The 14693-nt window shown below is 37.1% G+C and overlaps 1 protein-coding gene across 7 annotated transcripts in view; it reads left to right on the top strand.

Annotated features, from left to right (window-relative positions):
• The window catches only part of antxr1d (ANTXR cell adhesion molecule 1d), a 25813-nt gene extending 11248 nt beyond the window's left edge, over window positions 1-14565 (top strand). For 5 of the 7 annotated variants that reach the window (XM_047812766.1, XM_027142184.2, XM_027142185.2 and 2 more), the window contains exons 12-18: window positions 4009-4087; window positions 5460-5555; window positions 5645-5683; window positions 7445-7543; window positions 7787-7954; window positions 8537-8617; window positions 13599-14565. In XM_047812766.1, the coding sequence (XP_047668722.1) occupies window positions 4009-4087; window positions 5460-5555; window positions 5645-5683; window positions 7445-7543; window positions 7787-7954; window positions 8537-8617; window positions 13599-13853 (817 nt within the window). In that variant the 3' untranslated portion in view covers window positions 13854-14565. Of the gene's footprint in view, window positions 1-4008; window positions 4088-4815; window positions 5021-5290; window positions 5311-5459; window positions 5556-5644; window positions 5684-7444; window positions 7544-7786; window positions 7955-8536; window positions 8618-13598 lie in introns of those variants that run through there. The other 2 variants (XR_007140444.1, XM_047812767.1) reach the window with 2 other exon arrangements.
• Window positions 14566-14693: the final 128 nt, after the last annotated feature.

Raw genomic sequence — 14693 nt, 5'->3', positions numbered from 1 at the left:
TGTAAATTCTTTGCATCAGTCAAGCTTTACATGTCGTAAAACAGTAAGACACCAGATGTGTTGTGTAGAATGTTTAATTAGCATCTCCTAGAGATGAGGGATAACTGTCACTGGCTTCTCTTATTTGAGAAGAAGAGAATGTGCATATAAATCTCAAAATAGCACACAGAACAGTCAAAACACAGAATCCTATATCTAAATATGTAAATAATCTGCTCTCACGGCAAATGTTTCTAGAAATGTGCTTCAAGCTTGCTACATAATATGAGCACCACTGGCTATAGTCACCTTGAGGAATTTATGTATCTTGTTCTTGTCATAGTAGATTTCCTATGATTGTTTGAAGCAATTCTTGTCTCCTGGGGAGAAAGTGCTTGGTGAGAAATGGTCCTGATGCTAAAGCGGGTCTTTTTCTACACAACTTAACAAATGGTTTGTGTGTGTGTGTATGTATACACACACAAATATATAGATATATATATATATATATATATATATATACATATATATATACATAATTTTACACACATACATACACACACACACACACACACACACACACACACACGCACAAATATATATATAAAAATCTGAAAATACTGTATCAGATTTTATAACCTTATCTATAATGGACACTTGTTAAGTTGCCACCTTATCCCAAGGAAACAAGAATTGCTTCTATTTCTATTAGTTTTTGCTTTTTACAACAAACAACAGTTTGGGAAAAATGTGATCTCGCTGTCTGGGCAGTTGGCTGGACGCTTGAAGAATGGGGAAATTGTGCCTGGTCCTTTCCTGTTTTGAGGTGCCTAGTATTGGGTAGCCTGTGCCATTGTAACTTCAGAGCTCTGTTTTTAGCTAATAGGAGTGAAAGTTGATGTGGTGTTTTGCTGTTGTACCCCATCCACTTCAAAGATTCAAAATGATGTGCATATTGCAGTGTTGTTGTGCTCACCATGATGTGGTCATTTAAGTTACAGTAGCCTTCTTGTCTGCTTGAAACACTCTGGTCATTCTCCCCTGACCATGCTCATTAACAAGGCATTTCTGCCTACTGCTACACGCTCATGTTTTTATTTGCCCCTCCCCAATAACCTAGATTATCTGTTGGTACTGTACCATGGGTATGGTCATGAATGCTATGAGCATGGTCCAGTCTGTTTTTATCTAGCAAACTCATTGTATGTGTATGACTCATTTTAATTATTATATTTCTGTATTTTTCCTTCTGATTATTATATTATTATAGTATATTGTTAATAAACTATTCAAAACTAAACACTTGTTTGTTATTACAGAAATCCTAATGGCCATATGTAAAGCATAAAGTAACACTTTTTTGTTATTTATACAAGTAAATGTGCAGAAATAAATCTGCTTATAGTTCTTTTCACTTTCTGTTCTGTACCTCTACTTGTGGACCTTTTGAGTACTTTTATAGAACATTGTTATCATTGGATTACAAAGGATCATGACCAAGACCATGCTAGTAACCAAACATGCATTAAATAGCAGTTTGGTCAAGTGCTGCACAGTTATTTACACTTGATAAATTAATTGGTGTGTCAAATATAATGTATGCCAGTGTTATTCACAGATTTTGTAAACAGCTATATGAGATGTTTGTCATGTTTGGAAAGAAGATGGGTGAGAGGTGGGGGAGAAAATGATTTTAGGGCACAAACTGCCTGTCACCCCCCTTTACTTCTATTGGAGCCATGTCTTATAAGATAAAGTTGTCACTGCTGTCACCCAAATGCATCGTGACTGAATATGTGCTTAAAAAGGGCCAGCCACTGCCTGATTGATGGAGAGTGAGATGGCTCTGTCACTGGAGCCCCATTCATTCTGCTCCTGCTCCCTCTGCCAAGGGGCTTTTGGGGGATTGAGCAGGCCTTCCAAACAGAAGCAGGCAAAGAGAGAGAGAAAGCAAGTGGTATGGGGTGAAACCCCTGCAGTAACTTATTGACATCTGAGTCTACTTTTTTGTGTACATGGAAGAAGGATTTCCCCAGAAGAGAAAGCTGTGGATATTACATATATATACTATATCCACCAGGCTTGAATTTTAATGCCTGTGATTTAGCCAAACATGGAAGAATGTTGCATGTTGGGTGAGCTTCCATTTTTAAGAGAGCTGTCATTAGAGGGGGACTGAATGACCGCTTTCATATACATAAATCTGGACAATTAGTATCAAACTCATCATCCTACGGTACATATAGTCCTCTTTCTTTTACTGAAAACGTCTTTCTTCAAGAAAAAACTAGTAGCTGTGGCAAAATGTTTTTTGTTCGTTTTAAATGGAGATCACGTGTAAGAATCTCGAGAATAGCCTGTTCACCTAAGAGCATGACCAAGGCCAAGAGTAGTCCACAAAAGAATTTAAGAGTGCCTTGTCGATCAGACTCACACTCTTCGGTGCCTGTGAGGTTACGTATACAGGAGAGGGCAGCTCATGGCTTCGTGTGTGTCAGAGGAAGCATTTGTTAGCCTTCACCTTCCTTGGCTGGTAGCTGTTGCATGATTTAGGAGAGCTAGTTAATAGTTAATGGTTGGGAAAACTAGGAGAAAATGGGGTAAATCTAGTCTAGAATGCACAATGTGGTGATTATATATGTATTTATACTCTACTAGAACATTATCCTCTTCAGTCTTTTTAATTCTACATTAAAAGGGTGTGTTCTCAGGCTGCTCAGTGCATGTCCTGTCCTGATTTGACTTGTTTGTGGTTTAACCTTAGAGCTGCCGTACTTTTGAACTACTGCTACTGATTACTTTTCTTATACATTATAATAAATTGTCACAGGCACAAATTGGCATTACAATGTCTTTGATATTTCCTCTTACTTACATACAGCTCTTATTCCCATTGTCATTAAGATGAAGCTACTGTATGTTACTGTGATCATGTAAAATGTATTATGTCCACTCAGTCCCCTAGCAATTCAATTTAAGATGGTAAGTGAGATTATTGTTAGTAAACTGTAGTGAAAAATTATTTATATAAACAATGCCTTTTTAATACTGCTTTGTTAAAAGGTTTGATGTTACATCTTACAATAATAATCGGGTCTTTGGACATTTAGGTTTTGTAGCACAACCTTCTCTGTGCCTATTTTAAGCAGTTGTGAAGACTTAAAAAAAAGTCTTTCTTCACTTCCTAAGAATTTGTACGTTAAAATATCTTCAATAAGGAAACTGCATAGTGTGTTGAAAAAAAGTAGATAATGTTTACAGCGAATGTGCAATATTATTAATGTTTGTTTTGTTTTATAATAGAGCACATCTGTTTTTTGCAGCATGATTGAATAAAAAGAAAATATATTACAGTTAATGCACAATTACATTTATTTCGATAATTAATTTAGAAACTTGTTAGTCCATAATCTCTAAATGATTAAGTCATTACCTGTAAATGGATTGCTAACTAAAGGTGAATCGTATAAATATGCAGTAATATATCTTACATAATGAGCAAATGTATGGGTGTGCCCCTGCTGTTGGGATAATGACTTCTGGGCTTCTGATCAAGGAGAAACTGTAATAAGGAACTGAAAAGTAAGAGAATATCTTCCTTTTTCCCTCCATTCCCTTGGCTTATTATCTGTTACCTTGACCTACTTCAGTAATCCCATTTTCCTGCTAGTTTAGAAGTTGTACCCATGTATATGCCCATCTTACTTGATCTGACATCTCATGGTTAGACATATTTTGGAAAATCTGATGTGGGAATGGCTCTGGCCAGTCTAATGACCTTTTTACATTCTCCCAGCATTCCAATGATGAAAACTGATACGCAGTTCAGTGGAAGTAATTGATGCGGCGTCTACGATTTTTTTTTTAGCATGAACTATAAACATACAATCTTATCCAGCATTGTAGTCCACTCTTCCAGGGCCGAACTCCAATGGAAGAAAACTGAAACAAGCTCATACAGGCCACGGGAGGAATGTGCTGATTTAATGTAGGGTAAAGTTTGATTTGTATCTGTGTGTTCTGATGCAGGGTGATATACCTTCAGGTCAGCATGAATGAGGGCTTGTCGTACATCACTAGTTCAGTGCACATCACCACTACTAAATGTGTAAGTATATCCAGTGTTGTGGTATTGGACTGATGCACCGGTTTCTTTTTATTCAAAACACTCTAAATATATGCACTTCACATTTCATAAATCATGAGTGGAATATCTTAGCAAGTAAAAATATCTTTGATATCATTAAATCTATCTAGTGTTTTCTATACTGACATTACAATAAGCCAAATTATATTTGAACATTTACTGCTATTGTCTTGTTGTATTACTGTTTCTAAAGATTTATTTCTAAAAAGAAGCAATAATCTGCAGATTAAAAAGCATAAAAATTGTTAAAGCATTTAAAAACAGGATGAATAAAATGATATTTGATTTATAATAATCTCATAATATAGATGCAAATAATGTAGATGCATTTTCACATATATTAACAAATATATATATATTAGCAAATAAATATTATTTGCATTGGAATAACTGCTGCTGTAATCATAAAGACTATGATATTATAATAATGATAATAATAATTATATTTATTATTATTATCATTATTGTTATCATTATTATTATTATTATTATTTAATAAATAAATATTTTATGGTGATTTGTTATTAATAATAAATTATTGTTGTTATTATTATTATTATTATTATTAATAGTAAAAAATTAATTATTATTATAATATTCGTATTATTACGACTATTGTTCAATGATTAAATAACTACGAATAAGGGGATAACATTTTTCACTTATGTTTGTTTTTCTTACATTTACAGCAGATGCCTGTATCCAGAATGTCTTACATTTTATACAACTGAGCAATTAAGGGTTAAGGGCCTTGCTCAGGGGTCCAGCAGTGGCAGCTTAGTGGACCTAAGTTTCAAACAACCTTCTGCTCAGTAGTCCATCATCCTAATCATTGAGTTACCACATCCCATCTGCCCGGTTTTCTTGAGACTGTAGTCTCTAGCATTGTTATTAGGGTATGAAGGAATATTTGTGTAATGCTGCTTTTTTTACAGTGTTTATTGGTAAAAGTGCTATATACAGTAAATAAAATTTAGTTGTTATGTTGTTGAGAAAAAATGCAAATGGTCATGCGAAAAGAGCTCATAATGTTGTTCCTGTTTTTCTGCCTTCCTCTTATTGTCTGCTATGAACTTTCTTTAGGTTTCTTATGTGTTTTCCTCTTTTCCTTTCCATCTCTTTTCTCTATATTTATGTGACGTCTCCTCTGCTTTCTTTCATCAGAGGAGTCTGTTTTTTATCAAGTAAGTTCACATTCTGATCTGTGATCGTTCCTCTTAGGCTTCTTAGGTTCTTTCTTCAGTCTTTGGACTGTGTGCTGGCTCTTTGTTTTTTTGCTGTTGTTGCTGATGTGGAAATGATGTAATTTATTCATGTAATTGTCTGAGTGCAGTTTGATGGCACCATTCTCCTCATTTCTTTGCTGGTGATCTTCCTGCTTGTGGGTCTGCTGCTGATGTGGTGGTTTTGGCCTCTGTGCTGTACTGTGGTGAGTATTTACATATTAGAGGTTCTTCTTGTTACTTTCTAATATTCTTCAGAGGCACATTTACTGAGTTACTGTTGTATTATAAACAGGTCATTAAAGAGCCGCCTCCTCCACCTCCACCTGAGCCTGTAAGTTCAGTGTCCAGTATTTATGTCAAATGTACATTTGCTTTGATAAGACAGTATTTTTATTAGAGATGGCACAGTATTAGTAATCAGTCCCTCCAGTATTTTAGGATTTTATAATTGCAAAAATGAACACGAAACCAAGCAAGCTCTGCGATGTTCAGAGGAGCATTAATTTTTTCCAATTAACCAGAGATATAATTTAGGCCAGGATGCTTTGTGTGACATCATCACAATACACCTTCTTCCGAATCCCTCTTTAATTCATGTGCGTAGAACATGATTACAGCTTTCATAGAAAAAAATACATATGTGTGGTAGCTTAACAGAAGAATTCTGCATTTGCAATTTCACCAATTCGAGTTTTTCTGTAACAAAATCACAAAAGTTCTGCACAGTCATTTTGCACAGTAAAATCATATATTTTTAGCAAAAAATAGTGCATCATATGTCTGAAAAAACTTACTGAATATCAGATAATGTAACATTTAAACATTTGATTGAAAAAAAAAATTTACATATAAAGAGACATGACTTTGGAGGCACGTGGCTTAGTGGGTAGCATGTTCGCCTCACACCTCCAGGGCCGGGGTTTGATTCCCGCCTCCGCCTTGTGTGTGTGGAGTTTGCATGTTCTCCCCGTGCCTCGGGGGTTTCCTCCGGGTACTCCGGTTTCCTCCCCTGGTCCAAAGACATGCATGGTAGGTTGATTGGCATCTCTGGAAAATTGTCTGTAGTGTGTGATTGCGTGAGTGAATGAGAGTGTGTGTGCCCTGCGATGGGTTGGCACTCCGTCCAGGGTGTATCCTGTCTTAATGCCCGATGACGCCTGAGATAGGTACAGGCTCCCCGTGACCCGAGAAGTTCGGATAAGCAGTAGAAAATGAGTGAGTGAGTGAGACATGACTTTTTCATTTAGTTAGGAATGATTTTGTTGTATTCATTATGCATTATGTATTCATTATTCATTATTGCTTACAATGTAAGCAAAGTTTGTGTGAAATATTTTAATCATGAAGTGCTTTATTAAAAAAATAAGATTCTTTTAATTGAATAGCTAATAAAGAAAACACTATTGAATCAGAAAAGAAAAAAGTGGTATTCTACCCCATCTCAAATAGTCCAAAAAACCTTTGTGAGTTTATTGACCTAGTGTTTATTTTATTTCATTTTATTTTATTTTATTCTATTTTATTTTATTTTTATTGTATTCATTTATGTCTTCATAAAAAAAATAAGAAACTTCAATGGCTTCCACCTGACTGATTCGATTAGTGTCAGTGACACGGTGACATATGTGCTGGTACTGCAGCAGTCCAATGAGTGACTATAAGGACAGAGACTAGACCTCCAGCATGATAGAGTACACAGGCACCGTGCAGTAGAATGTGCAGAATGGTCCTCTTGTGTTCGTTTTGTTCCCAGAGGTCAACGGCGAGCAGTCACCAGTGCTGATGTGAAATAAGAGAGCTTTGTGGGAATAGCCTTAGACTGTGCATCTGTGCCACTTAACACTGAATCCATAAACAAGGATGTCTGTCTGCTGAGGTTTAATGGATGCAAGTTTTCCTTTAATTAGAAATAACAATAAAGATACTATTTGTGTCTCTTGCACTGTTCAGCTGCGTTTTTTTGTGTATTCTTTTCCGGTATAAGTTGAATCTCGAATAGAAAAGGTTTTAGGCTTTGTGTAACCAGTGACTCAGGTTTAATCTCTTAATGAAAGAAATGATTGCGTCTCTGTTTGTGTTTCTGTGTGTTAAGGAATCTGATGATGAAAATGGGATGCCAAAGAAGAAGTGGCCTACAGTTGACGCCTCTTACTACGGGGGTAGAGGAGTTGGTGGCATTAAAAGAATGGAGGTAACAGATGTTTAAAGAAGAATTTATTATTTTTATGTTGATTTTATATTTTATATATAAGGGATATGGATCTTGTAAAGAATTATAGAACAACAATATTATTATGACAGTCATTATAATTACATTGCACTAAAATTAATAGAAGGTGCAGGCAATTATTACAAATACAGAACCGTAAGGATTCTTCGTTTTTTTGTTGTTGTTGTTGTCGTCCGTAAGGATTGTTTTTCTGTTGTATGTTAGGTGCGCTGGGGGGATAAAGGCTCTACAGAAGAAGGTGCTAAGCTGGAAAAACCCAAGAATGCAGTGGTAAAGATGCCGGATCAGGAGTTTGAGCCTTATGAGCCCAAACAGAGGAGGTCAACAGCACGCCAGCGTTCACAACAGAGGAAGTGGTACACTCCAATTAAGGTACTGAGTTTCTCCACTGACAATAGCTTTTGATTCATGCACATGCAATGTTTTTGTCTAATCCTTTGTCTACTGCACTATACAAATTAAACTGAATGACTTAAAATGTTTCACATGGAAATTGTTGGCATGTTGTTGTAGTGTAAAAATAATAAAGCACTTCAGCATGTGCCACAGTAGGAAAATATTCATGACATGATGCTGTTAGGTGGCTGCAAGGAGGATGATAAGAAGTAGTGTACAGTCTTCCAGCAAAGGGGCCAGGTCGTCAGTTTTTTTTTTTTTAACACATCTAGATATAGAAACAGATCAGAAAGTAAAAGCTGAAATGCTGATCTGTTGTATCATATTCATCTTTTGGTCTCAAACGCAAATATCTGTGAAAGAATTGGCATTGTTGTTCCAATACTTTTGAAAGACCTATGTAACATTGATTTACACACCACTTTTTCACATTTTTCTTAATAAAAGCCACTGATTTATACATATTCATTAAATTCTTGATCTCACAGAAATATTGAAAGTATACATATGACCTATGGTGATCTCTGAGTTATTTGTTTTTGTGTCTGCCTTGCTTAGGGGAAACTGGATGCTTTGTGGTTTCTGCTACGCCGAGGATATGACCAAGTGTCCCTCATGAGGCCTCAGCCGGGAGATCAGGTAAGAATAATATATAAATCCATCCAAAATATTACTTCATGTATTTGCTGTAGCAGGCTGTGTCTGAGTGATGTGTGTGACCAAATACCACAGCTCTCCAGAGATGGAATGCCGCTTTATCTGGCTTTAGTGCCCAGATCTAGCATAGACTCTTTGCCTTATAAGGTGTCTTATGGTTTACACAGAAACTCTTTTACTCCAATTTGTGGTCACTTGTTTAAAATTATTGAAATGCTTCATTTCACCTTATGAATTTTGTATTAGTTGGATTTAGTGTGTGAAAAATAAGGGCACGGCATTAATGGCTTAAAGTTTATACTGGCTCTCTTCTGTGATGGTTTTCTCAACTGAAGTGGTTTGAGAAATGTCAGTTTTGTATTAGTTATGGTCCTATAAAAAAATCATGACATGTGAAGACATTTGCAGGTCTTCACATACAGCGTTTGTGCTGTTCACTGAGAAGTGCGACACCCTCGTTAACCTCTGCACCTTAAACCCGAGGAGACATTTCCTTTCACATGGAGCAGATTTGTATGAGTTCTGTCTCTTCTTCAAGTCCATTACCATCTTATTTCTGAGGGGAGACATTTTTCAATGTGTGAGATCTTCTCCGACATGTTGCATTATTTTACCACAGCAGACCGTATCACGGCAACACATCTGCAGGGCTATGAAAGGCATCTTTCATGTGGGCTGGAGCGATGAACACCATACAGTCCGACTCTATTGAGTTGGCCAAGCTAGTGCTGCACTCACTGTGGATGGACTCATGTGAATGTTGTCTTATTGAGCTTTGCCTCAGAATAGGCTGCTTGTGTGAGACAAGGCCAATGCCCAGCTGCTCTATATACTGCACAGAAGCTTTGAAAAGCATTGGGAAAGGCAGCAGATTCACTAAAGAAGAGGGTTTGGCTGATAACAGCTGTAGCATTCAGGCTGGTTCGAGCATGTCCACAGTAAGCAGTGTGTTTCATGCCCACCTGCAAGACAATGTCCCATGAGCTGCCCTGGCACAATCAGCACAAACCACATTGAATACACTCTCAAACTTCCTGCAGTCTTTCTGTTCACATACAGACTTACTCTTTTACTACATCTCATTTGCTTACTGATTTCCAAGCAAAATAGCAACCAAAAGTGTGTTCTAAGAATTCAACTGTGAAACAACCCAAATAATATTACTGAATATAAATAAGGATTTATATCATAAAATGTAAAAATATTTTTTCATGTCTCTTTTGCATATTTTCTGTCACTTATTTCTCCTTTACTGTATTAGTGCCTTTGTTTGTGCTTAACTTCTGTTTTTTATTTATGCATTTATTTTTTGTAATGGTTTCCTTCTATAGCAATAAGTTTTGCTATGTTAACTTGTAGTACGTTAGCTTTTTTATGGCAACCTTTTCTTTTCCTCTTTACTTCTCTGCCTACCTGAAGCTGTTTGAGAATTTAAACCTGTTTAAACTTTTCATACCGTTACTGTGACGTTAGCCATGTTGACTGTTTTTGGGCCCCATAATAATACATGAAAGAGTATTAAGGCTAGTTGCGTAGTGTGAAGTTCTGGGCTACAGTTGCAGAGTTATTAATATCTATTCATTTACTTTCATTTTAAATGTGTAGTTGAAAGACATATTGTAGATGTGTTGAAACTAGCGAGGCTTTATTCATAAAAGAAATAAATTAAGAGAAAAGGCTTGACTACATTGGGCACCTATTTATATCAGTATATTCTGTGAATTATAGGTTTATATGTTTGTTAATTTTTTTTGCTTTAGAGAAAGGCAAGAACTAAAAAGGCACTTGGTTAATTTTAATACCCAATATTAACATAGAACCTATAGCTAATATGTAACACAGAGGCCATTTAGGTTAAACTCGTTATGTAAAAGCTTCAGTGCACACATTGTGATGCAAAGGTGACAGGTTTGTTTTATTACTCTCTAAAGAAAGGAGTTCTTGTCACTGAAAGTTTTCTTTGTCTGTCTGGTTTACAAGGCCATGCTGGTTGAAAGTATGTAACCTTGCATGGTCTCGATCTGTCGAATTAATGCTAAGACAAAGCAAATGTATAAAAGAACGGGGGAAGTGTTTTGGCTTGTTCTTTGGTAATGACCTAATAAAGGCAAAATGGCCCACTCAGAGTAGCAGGATTTCTCATTAAGCATCATTTGCAAGTGTGGATGAAAAACATAGGTTTTGAACCGATTTTCCTTTCAGGAAGATCAGCCTTTTTTTGTCCATTAGGATCTTGTTGAGAGCCAGAGCACACTTAAACACCCTCAGACACTTGGTGGTCCGATTTAACAGCTTATTAAACTGAGAGCCCTCTAATGTGACATGGGGCAAGTGAGCAGGGTATGGTTTGAATTTTATTGTGCTTGACTATTGTTGGGCAGCACTGGGGGTGATGGGGATTAATTCATGGCTGCCTAGTTGGGAGGCTGAAGCCATCACTCTAGCAGTCATGTGTGGTGAATGGGACAATTTGGCGAGCAGCAGAGCAACAGCCCAGCACTGGAGTGAGCATATGGGCCGAATGAGAATGGTGCCTCCTGAATGCTGTGCAGATGTGGAGGAGGAAGAAGGGAGCAAGAGGAAGAGCAAAGGGGGCAGGGGAAACTGAGAGAAATCACTCCATATGGTGTTTTAACTACTATGGATGTTCACCAGCAGGCTTCAAGCTTCGGTAGCAGTTCCACAGTAGTTTTTAAAAAGACGTGTCAAAACAACACATTTTACCACCAGCCACCTGGTGCATTGCTGTACACAGACCTGGACCACATTGTGACACTACTGATTTGTAATCATTGACTTCTGCATGCGCAGGACAGCATCAACTGAGCAACACACTATAATGGAGAGGAAATACTTCTTAAACATCGCTCATAACATGCTGGTCATTATATAAAACTGGAGTTAAGAAGAACAAAACACAAGCTTTTGTAATGCTAGACAGCAAACATACAATAAACAGCAGTGCATGTTTTTATACACCATCCTCAGATATTGCTTTTTCTTTCCTGCCATTAGCTGTAAAGAGTGATTGGCTATGTGTACTGAGTTAATGTGCACTACCAAGCATTTGAGGATAGTTCCTCAACACTACGACCCATAAAAAAGAAAGTGGTGCTCTTGGTCTCTTGCCTTTGCCCTAGCCTTGATCCAGTGCCATAGAGACCTGGAACAAAAGATGGAATCTTTCCTGTCATGGTCTGGCTCGTGGCCTTTAATCTCTCCATCTGTTTGTCTGATGAGCAATCAAACAGCATGGCAGAAAGTGGCACCTCCCTGACGGCTGCTCTCATTCCCACTCAAGTGAAACTAATTCAAATGGATTTAAAGGAGATTCTGACCCTGTTTTTGGATTCAGTACTGGACAAATATTCTTTATCTAGCATTGTGCTGTTTTTGTTCCAGTTAGCCAATAGAGCTTCAGCAGCAGCCTTATCATATTAAGTGTAACTGATTGATTAAAATGGATTCCTCAGTCTTTATCATCTAGCGAGACTAAACTTTAACATGCATCCTTCAGCTGACCCCAACATGTGTGTGAACACGTACATTTGTTGTTTTTACATTCATTCTTTAGATTATAACATTTTAAATAATATTACAAGCTTGTAAAAAATGCTATGGCTTACTTTGTTTTATGTCTTCATTCAAACACATTATATTGAACATGTTTTAAAAATGTAATTACGTATGAGTCTCTAGAGACTTGTGTGTCTAGTGCTCTGACAAAGGAGGAAGTTGTTCCACTTTCAGCAGTTTGTCCAACATTAACGAATGTTTTATTTTTCTCAGTAAATGATGCGTAAATTACCCCCTGAATACCTTTTCTTTGCTTTGACCTTAAGTTAAAACCCTTGAAACCTTCCTGACAATGGCTTCTAAAAGTTTAGCCTTCCTGGCAGTGATGAATCACTTTTCTTGTAAGAATGCAGTTTTTATTTCCCAAAGCTTTTGGAGGAAGGGTTTCTTTTTCACTCCTGCTCATTCTTCCCAAAGTGCAATGTTGTAACCCCTAAAAAACCCTAAAAACACCACCCCCACGATTTCAGGGACAGCTGAGATTTTGGGTGGGTGAAGTCTTGTGCATATTTGGGGTCATGATCTGGGCAAAGACACAGCACTCTGAGATTAGGATTCTTTTATTCTCATTTATTTGGCCAGATGTTTCTACTGCTTCTGTAGCACCCTCTTTTTACCATTTATCATTTGTTAAATCCTTATGCTCTTTTTGTGTTTTTTATTTTATTTTTATACAGAACACTGCAGGATAGACTTTTTAAGGATGAAACCTGTTTGGCTTAGTTTGTTTTCACACAACAAAAAAATTACCTGTAATCACTGTGATTGTTAATGATCATAGACGATTTTGACATTGAGTATTTAGGTGAAATTAACTGTTATAAATAAGAAACAAAGAGGTGATTTTTGTACATGGTAATAGCCTAATCTTTTATTTGTACTCACACACTCCTGCCTTTTTTTTTATATTATTTTTATTATTATGAACACCCCCAATTTTTAAACGATTATGCACCATTTAAAAACTATTTATTAATTGCTATTTTAATTAGGCATTATGTGTACATTCAAATTTTCATTTTTTTTTTTTTTTTTAACTTTGCAATATCAGAACTCATTGACATTAGATTCTTGTTGACATTATTTATAAGTATAAAAGCTTTGCTAGTGGTGGGTTGTGCTTTCCTGCATTATAACAAAATTAGCAGAACATAATGCTTTACAGACCACTGGAGGTCTCTGAACCCCATTTTGAGAGCCATGGCATAAATAGATCTATAAGCATGCAACATTTTGCATTTATAGCGACAATAAAAAAAAGTGATGGGTCAGTTGGACATCTTTTCTAAGTAAAAAACAGAACGGGATGGTAAAGCACACACATGACAAGGAGGTTAGCTTTAGTTTGTAACTGTCACTTATCCTGCCATCTGCTGTGTGCCTGCAGGGCCGATGCATCAACTTTACGCGGGTGAAAGACGAGGCAGTCAGGGCTCCACCACGCAGCCCCCCTCCACCTCCAGCACCGCCAACAGAGCACCGGGCCCTGATACACCCCTCCACCTCGGCACCTCCCAACCGTCAAACCCGCTCCCCACCCAGACCTCCACCAGCACGATCACGCTACGGACCCCCACCATCACGAGCACCACCAAGACCTCCTCCTTCTCTTCCCCCACCCTGTCCTGGGAACCAGCACTGAGAACAATGCAGTATCTAAAGCACCCTAAGCTAAGAGTTGTTGCTGGACAGCAAAAAGAGTCAACTACTGATTATCCCCAGAGATGAATAAGATGTGATCTAATATACTCAGCTCTGGGTATTCTTTCATCATCATATCAATCATATAGTGTGTGAATTCTCACGTCATGTAGTCAGCATGTGTAAGTCTTTGGAAAGTATTATTTTGTGCTTGAAAATGAAATTGACATGTTTTTGTATTACATGATTGGTTGACTGATTGATGAAGGTTTTGGCTGAAAGATGGAGGGTTTAAGCATGTTGATTAGTCATCTGTAAGTAATTTTCAAAGGCACTAGCCTTAGATCAATTGGTTAGGCCTGTAAAAAATAGAGTAAATATAACTGCAGGGCAGTTCCATCTTTTAATTTATTTAGCCTTGGTCTCCTGGAAAGCACTTGAGCATACAATGACAGGGTGTCCAATACACATAAGACTCGTATATATATATGTGTGTGTGTGTGTGTGTGTGTGTGGGGGGGGGGTGTGGAGAGGAATGCGGGGCTTTGGTTTTTATGCATAGGATGCTTCAAGTGCAGACTATATGTGTTTAGTGACTTACAGTATATGAACAAAATTTTGTTGGAAAAAGTCTCAAACTAAATTGTTTTTTTCTTATTTTCACACACAACTAACCAAATAACACTTCCATTTATTAAACATTTTGCAACCAACTGTACCTTGTGTAGTATTTCTTTCAAATGTTAACCGATTATAGCAAAACCATAGCAGGTCATATATGAGCACAGGCTGCTGTTGAACTGCAGAGATGTGGTGTAGTGAATAATTCCTGTGTTGTGTC

This window comes from Tachysurus fulvidraco, chromosome 4 (assembly GCF_022655615.1).
Source record: "Tachysurus fulvidraco isolate hzauxx_2018 chromosome 4, HZAU_PFXX_2.0, whole genome shotgun sequence".
Lineage (NCBI taxonomy): Eukaryota > Metazoa > Chordata > Actinopteri > Siluriformes > Bagridae > Tachysurus > Tachysurus fulvidraco.
The sequence above is the reverse complement of the archived record's forward strand: the minus strand, read 5'-3'. Positions and strand labels throughout refer to the sequence as shown.